Below are 7,985 nucleotides of genomic sequence, written 5' to 3' on the forward strand. Positions count from 1 at the left end.
TCTCAAATTGCCATGGCTTGCTCAAGAAGTTTGATCAAACTCTGCTGGAGATTGGCAGGTTTCAAGAACCTTAATGTCAATTACTCTTTCATTAAATAAAAATAATTATAATAGTTTTGACTTTAAACTCATTTTTTTCAGTGCTACCCCACCAGCCAGTGGCTGAAATATTCGACAAGGTGAGTCCCAATGGAAAGTTTTTTAATAATGTACATATTGCAGCATAGACATTTCCAAGGTCACACAGCCACGCAGATGACATGTGGTCAATTGGACAGACCAACCATTTTGTTCTAATCACACATGGCTGTCTGGATTTCCATTCATGCCTTTATGGATGAGCAGCATCTACCAATGGGAAGGGTCAGTATCACATTCTGCCTGGAAGCTTTGTGTTCAAGAGGAACCCTCTAGGGAATGATGAATTCACATATATATCTCTTGCTGCTCCGACAGGACTCATCACTCCACTTTCCTTGAGCTGCCTGGGAGAATAGGGCACAGTTTTCCCTCTTCCCGCCACTGGGTTGTGCACGATCCCAGTTAAGGAAGGTAATGGCAACACCATTAACATCAACAAATTTGCCTTCATTGACCATGTCGTTAATCCCCAGCCAAAAATCATTAATGCCTGGAAGACTCTTTTTTCCATAGTCTCGCAGGGCATTGGTTTCATCACTGTTCCTGGGAACGACCAGGGTCCCACCTTTGGAAATGCAGTCTTCATTTGCCTCGTGGAAGTGTTTGGAGATATCAGATGCCAGGTAGCATTTTTTGTGTACTTTCACGCCTCGGAGGCAGACTGTGAAGAAAATAATGATTTTAAATGTATAAAATAAAATTACATTCGAAACCAGTTATGTTGAATACAGTTATCAGAATATATTTTAAGGATAAGTTCATGGACCCCAAGTTAAGAATTTCTGCTCTATTAGGGAAAAAAAAAAGCTCTTTAAGGACAGAGTTTGTCCTACTTTTATACTTATATCCTCAATACTTAACACAGTGCCTTAGATACAGAAAGAATTTATTAAACACTTTTCATTCATTCATTTCTTGGATCAAAAACCTAGTGTACAGTGCCAAGCTCATACTTAAAGCCTTTCCACTTTGGGAAGGCCTGTCAGAGCTTGTACTTTGTGGTAATAGCCTGTGGTAATATCCTATAGGATAATTCCTATACCAACATATGCATAGTAAGTTAATAAATATTTTTTCACTAAATGAGTTACCCTATTTTATTATTTTGGATTTTATACCTATTCCTTAAAAAAATCAATCTGAGTATCATCAGGCAGTCACCTAGTACGGCAGACATGATGCTCAACTAGAAGCCAGGACACCTAGATTCCAGTTCTAATAGTTATTCCAATTAGTTGTGAACTAAGTCACCTTCCTTTTCCAGACTTCATTTTTCTCATTTGAGAAATAGGACTAATAATACCTGCTCTGCTTTATTCATGCATCTGGCATGAGGCTCCAGTGGGATAATGGGTATGATAATGTTTCATAAACTAAGCAGATGGAAGGGGTCTCAATTACTAAAGAATAACACCCAGTGAGGTATTTGGGAGGTCATGGGGGGGATGAAGCCAGAAGCCAGGCCCCGAAGTAGAGAAAAAACTGATTGTAATTTAAATCAGCCTTTTAATTTGTAGGTAATTCCCTACAGTAATATATGAAGGAAACTCAGGCTTGCCTATGACAAGGGCTCTTTGGACAGGAGCAATGGAAAGAGCTAGGCATTTGGAGATGTAAGACCTGAGTTTGAATCCCAGATCTGACACTCAATAGCTATATGCCCTCGAATAAGTCAGGGCCCCTCACTAAGCATCATTTTCCTCATCTAGAAAATGGTGATAATTATTCTTGCATTTCTTACCTGACAAGGCTGCAATTTGTAAACCACAGAGTGCTATGTGGTAGCACAAGCAAAGACAGCAGGTGGTGCAATGGATAGAGCACCTGTCCTGGACTCAAGAAGATTTGAGTTCAAATGGGACCTCAGACACTTACCAGTTGTGTGACCCTGTGCAAGTCACTTAGCCTTAGTTTCCTCAACTATAAAATGGGTGTAAATAATAGTTCCTACCTCATAGGATTGTTGTGAGGATCAGATGCGATAATAATTGTAAAGTGCTCAGTATCGTTTGTGCCTAGCACATAGTAGATATCATATAAATGCTTAGTCCATTCCCTCTCTATGTGTGAACCAACTCTATTTGCCTTTAAAGTTTTATTTCTTCTTAGTGTTGAGTGATGAGAATTTTGTAGCAACTGACTTTTGGAGACTCTCTTCTCTTCATTCAATATGGTACATTGGAAAAATCATTAGATTTGAAATCAGAAGATCTGGGTTTGTATCCGAATCCTACTACTTACCATCCGTGTGACCTACAGCAAGTCACTTCTTATCTTTTAGCCACAGTTTTGTCCTCTGTGATCAGTAACTTAAGTTGATAAACGCTTCTAAAGTGGCTACTATGTGCCAGGCACTGTGCTAAGCACTGGGGATATAAAGAAGACAATTCTGTGCAATGAAGGCAGTGGGACCCATTGATTCCTAAGATCCTTTCTAGCGCTGACATTCTGTGATCTTTGATCCCAGATCTTCAATGACATCTTGTAACTTTCAGCAACAAAGCATCCATGACATACATTCTTACCTGTCTGTAGGGCTTGCATTTCCTTCAAGGCATTTACTTCTCTCCAGAGCTTCTCCACCTGTGTTTTTAGGTCACCATCCTTTTCTTTTGTGCACATGAGAAAGACATAAGACACCAGACAAGAATGTTGAAAAGTAGTTTTGCTGAACAGAGATGCCAACAGGCAGTCACAAAGGAAAATACCTTGATTCATATGACCCACAAGCAAATGATCATTAGAAAGTTTCTTTGAAGGACTTACAAAGGGTAATACTGTGTGATCTTGGGCAGTCCCTTTCCCTCTCTGAGCCTCAGTTTCCTCTTCTTTAAAATGGGAATAAAAATACCTTCCTCATAGGGTTGTTGTGTTACTTTCTCCTCCATCATCCTTAGTTTCCTTCTTTGTGAAAAGAACGAGGTGGTTGTGAAGAGCAAAAGGTGATAATGTATGGAGAGTGCTTTGTAATCCTTAGATTATGTGATTTAGAACCGGAAATGATCACAGAGATGGTTTAATCCAACCTTCGATTTTTACAGAGGAAGAAAATCAGGTCCAGAGAAGGGAACTTATTTGCTCAAGTAAACATAGCTAGGAAACATCAGAACTGGAATTCAAAACAATTTCTCTGATTAAATCTTGTGCTTTTGCACCACATCAGGCTGCCGGTTAAAACACTTGAGCTCAGATCTATTATTGTTATTTTATTATTATTATTATCGGTGTTGGAGAACAACATCCTTTATTAAATGGGTTACTCATGACCTGCAGCAGGTTTTAGAATAGGGCTAAACACATTACAAAAATTATTAAGCACCCACTGTGTACAGAACATTATTCTGTATACTGAGGAACATAACAAAGTTTAAATAAGGTTCTATCCTGTCAGGGAATTCAAATCCCAGTTGGGGCTAATCTACATCTTAGCCATAAGCATGACTTATAATAATGATACTGTTTACTCACATTTCTGTAGTGATTTAAGGTTTGTGAATTGCTTCCATCACAATAACACTTTGAAATAGGCAGTGTGAGTATCACTGTCACTCAACTGGCAAGTATTTGATAGTTAGAGCTTTAAGGTTTGCAAAGTGCTTTACAAATATTATCTCACTTTTTCCTTACAACAACCCTGGAAGGTAAGTGCTATTATTACTCCCTATTTTACAGATGAAGAAACTGAGTCAGACAGAGGATAAGTGACTTGCCTAGGGTGACACGGTTAACTGTGTCTGAGGCCAGATTTTTTTACTTCAAGTCCAGCACTCTATCTGCTCTACCACCTAGCTGTCCCTTTTTGTGCCTGGCACTGTGGTAGGCACTGGAGATGAAAATACAACAAATGAAACAATCTCTACTGGCTAAGAACTTACATTATAGTAGGGGAGACAACAAGCACATATATTATATGTATATATATAAAATATGTGTGTAGATGTATATATATGTATATATCTATACACATATATTATGTATATTCATTATATTTTATGTAAAACTTAAATTATAGTACATATTTATAACAATATAACTTTATATAAATATAGATAGATATAGATGTATAGCACATATAGCATAAATAAAAAAGAATAAAAACAAAGTAATTTAATATAAGAAAGGGAAGGCACTAGTGGTTGAGGGGATTGCAAAAGCTTCATGTAGAAGGTGGTACTTGAGGTGTATCTTGAAGTAAGAGAGGGAGTCTCTGAGGCAGAGAAGAGGAAGGAGGTCTTCCTAGGCATGGGGGAGGGTTAGTACAAAGACATAGATTACCATGTGTGAGGAAGAGAGAGAATATCAGTTTGGCTGCATCACATTGTATTGGAGGGGTAAGAATGTTCAATTGGCCTGGAAAGATAGGTTGGGGCTAGGCTGTGAGGGCTTTAAAAATTAAACAAAGTTGCTTATTTTTGATTCTAGAGGGAATAAGGAACCACTGGAGTTTCTTGAGTAAGGCATGAGTACTTTTGGTTTATAAAATTGAGGCCAGATTACAAAGCTCTGCACAATGCCATAAGGAAAGAGTGTAAATATTAGAGAATGAAGCCAATTAGGAGGCCATGTGGCATAGCGGAAAGACTCCTGAATTTGGAATCAAAGGACTTGGGTTTGAAATCCTGGGCTTACCACTTGTAGTATGACTATGAATAAGTCTCTTACCTTCTCTGTGCCTGAGTTTTACTGTGTGTAAAATGAGGGTATTGGACTAGATAATCTCTAATGTCCTGCGTAGAATTATGATTTAGATCTATGCAATACAAAATATGTATTTCTTAGCTCTGTTGTTTAACATTCAGTGGTAAAAAAAAATTGCAGACCTAATCCCAGTCATTTTTGTTGTTCAGTCATTTCAGTCACATCTGACTCTTTGTGACCCCTTTTGGGGGGGGGGGGAGGATTTCTTGCCAAAGATGCTGGAATGGTTTGCCATTCTCTTTTCCAGCTCATTTACAGATGAGGAAACTGAGGCAAACAGGGTTAAGTGACTTGCCCAGGGTCACACAGCTGTTAAGTGACTAAGGCTGGATTTGAACTCAGGTCTTCCTGACTCCAAGCCCAGTGCTCTATTCACCGTGCCAGTAATAGAACTCTCCTTTCTCTTCTTCAATGTCTGTTCTTTAGACTTGTCAGTAAGGTTCATGGGTACTGTCTAATCTTGTCACAGTACTCTTTGTTGTTAAAAAAAATCCATGGACTTGAAATCAGGACAGCCAGATTTGAGTATCCCAAGTTACCTGGGTAACCCTGGGTAAGTCACTTTATCTATCTGACTCTATCAGAATAATAATCCTTACACTCACAATGGTGTCATGAGGAAAGCACTTTGCAAACTGAAAAGTGCTAGAGAAATGAGAATTAATATTTTTTACCCCCATTTTAGAGATGAGGAAACTGAGGCCCAGGTAGATGAAGGAATTTTTCCAGTGTTACAGAGCTCATAAAGAGTGCCGCTGAAATTGGAATCTAGGTTTCTTGGCTCCAAATCTACTGCTCTTCTCATTACATCAGAACCATCAGGAATTTGAACCAACAGAGGCAGCCTAGTATAATGCAAAGAATATTGAGCAGGGTATCAGCCAACTCAGGAACAACTCTAGGCCCTGGCATGAAATTTGGTGGGTACTATGGACAAGTTCCTTCATCTCTCCAGGCCTTAGATGTTGCATTTGTAAAATGATACAGTTAAACTAAATGCTCCAAAATGTCCTTTCCACCTCTGATATTCCATGTTCTTGTTCTAAGTTCCTGTCCATGTTTAATAGTCTATGTTACATTATCTAAGGTCCCTTCCAACTTCATTAGTTATCCTTCCAATTCTAACATACTCTTACATACTGTTAGAACTGGAAGCACCCTTCAAGCTGTTTTATTCCAGATTTCATTTTACTGGTGAGGGACCTGAGCACAAGAAGGGAGAAGCAATTTGCCCAAAGTCACACAGCTAAGACATGGCAGAGCCAGGCTTGAAGTAGGGCATTCTTTCTGCCACTGAAATTCTCTTTCCAGTCTAGCTAGTTTCTCTTTATGGGTTGCTTTGTATGTTCCAAAGTTCCATCTAATTCTGTTATTCTATAGTCTAGGATTTGTGCGGTGTAAAGTATATAGTTAGAGTCCTAGCCATCTGTTTCCCAGAGCTGAGTCTTAGGCATAGCATTTTTCACCTCTCAGCCTTCCCACAAAGCCTTCCCTGTGCCTTCCCAGGTGATCATGGTTCCTGTCCCAGAGAAATCCCACTTGGGAGTCTTGGTTTCTTCAGTCTAATGTTGAGAGGCTGCAAAAAAATCATTTTGGGGATGGAGACTGAACCTTGAGATGTACCCACTAAAAGTTAGTGGCCAAACAATATCTATGTTGGTCACACACAGAGATATGAATAACAAATACACATACGCATAGATACTCCTGTTCTTCCTCATTGTCTGGCCTCAGACATTAGCAGCAGTCACCATTTTGCAAAGGTTCTTTAAGATGGCCAAAATGGTGATTATATAAACTTGCCACATCATCCATTTCTCTCTGCATTCATTCTTTTCTTTCCCTTCCCTTTCCCTCCAGTTTCCTTCTTGCATTTTCTGACCAGAAGGGGTTGGAATTGGACTTTAGGAAAATGTACTAGTAAATTTGAAATTGCCCAGAAAAACTTTAACTTACAAATACTGGAGCTCAAATTAGTATTTGCAAAGGTAGAGAATTGAGAAAAGAAAAACATAAATGACTTGACTTCTTGACACAACATTTATAGGGCATCACATGTGGACACTGATTCTATTCTTCTTTCTATGTTTTGATTATTTATAAAAATGTTCAATTCTGGGTCACTAATAAAGGAAAATTGACAAGGAAACATCAGAGTCACCTCTACCTAGCAATTACCTAAAGGTTGTATAATTATAGAAAGGAATAGAAGAATTTTGATCCTTTCCCTTAACTTGAGTCTTTGATAATTTTTGCTCCTTGAAATATTTTTCTTTTTTTGAAATATTGCTTTAAAAAAAAGACAAGGCAATGAATATCAGAGGTGGAAAGAGATTCAAAACATAGGGTGTTAGAACTGAAAGAGACCTTAGAAGAGAGTGTCAGCAATGGCTCATTTATGTTCTATGTTCTAAGTTCCCTCCCACCACTTTTATTTCATGAACCTCTTAATGTATGAAGGAAAGCAGTTACCTTTCACTCTACGTTTGCTGTGTTTTCTGGCTTTTAGTTTGGCAGGCTGGCTTTGATCAAGGAGTAAAATAATGATGAGGATGAAGATCCCAAGTCCATTATGGGCCATTTCTCTCCAAAAAGTGTCAAGAGACTCAGGAACAGTTAGGAGCAAATGGTGCAGCCGGATCGTCCCGGGCTTTATAAAAGTGAGCTAGGGAAGCTGGCTCTTTTCTTGCTCACAAAACTAGTGAAAGTGCTTCTGTTGGCTGGAGTATAAGGTGGCTCCTTGTTCTCCCTCCACAGGTTAAAAAAAGCTTCATTTTGGCTACACTTCTTGACTGATTTGCATTTTGACAGATGATTTTTATCCCTGGTACATCATATTTGGTTGCCCCTCCCCATTACTCCCATACCTCCCAGAATACTGGTGTGTTTGGGAACTCTACTTTTTAACTATCGGACTTTAAACTTCTGAAACTAAAGGTGCTCGGTGACAATCAAAATAATAGCTCTTATTTAGAAGGCACTCTACAAAGTCATAAGAGTTAGGACAAATATTAGTTTCTCTATTTTGCAGAAACTGAGGCCCAGAGTTATAAAATGAATTGCCTAGGATCATAAGTGTTGCAGCTAGAACTCAAAGTTTACACTCTCTGATTGTAAATCCAGTGTCCTTCCAACTATATACTATA

At 38.7% G+C, this 7,985-nt stretch overlaps 1 protein-coding gene across 1 annotated transcript; it reads right to left on the minus strand.

The window, feature by feature from the left end:
• Nucleotides 1-410: 410 nt before the first annotated feature.
• CLEC3A (C-type lectin domain family 3 member A) lies at nucleotides 411-7,420 on the minus strand. The gene is made up of 3 exons (XM_036748236.1): nucleotides 7,312-7,420; nucleotides 2,667-2,750; nucleotides 411-802 (listed from the first exon to the last, which is right to left on the minus strand). Exons 1-3 carry the CDS (start codon nucleotides 7,418-7,420, stop codon nucleotides 411-413), a joined length of 585 nt encoding a protein of 194 aa, XP_036604131.1.
• Between the last annotated feature and the right edge of the window lie 565 nt (nucleotides 7,421-7,985).

Source organism: Trichosurus vulpecula, chromosome 3 (genome assembly GCF_011100635.1).
Source record: "Trichosurus vulpecula isolate mTriVul1 chromosome 3, mTriVul1.pri, whole genome shotgun sequence".
NCBI classification, from domain to species: domain Eukaryota; kingdom Metazoa; phylum Chordata; class Mammalia; order Diprotodontia; family Phalangeridae; genus Trichosurus; species Trichosurus vulpecula.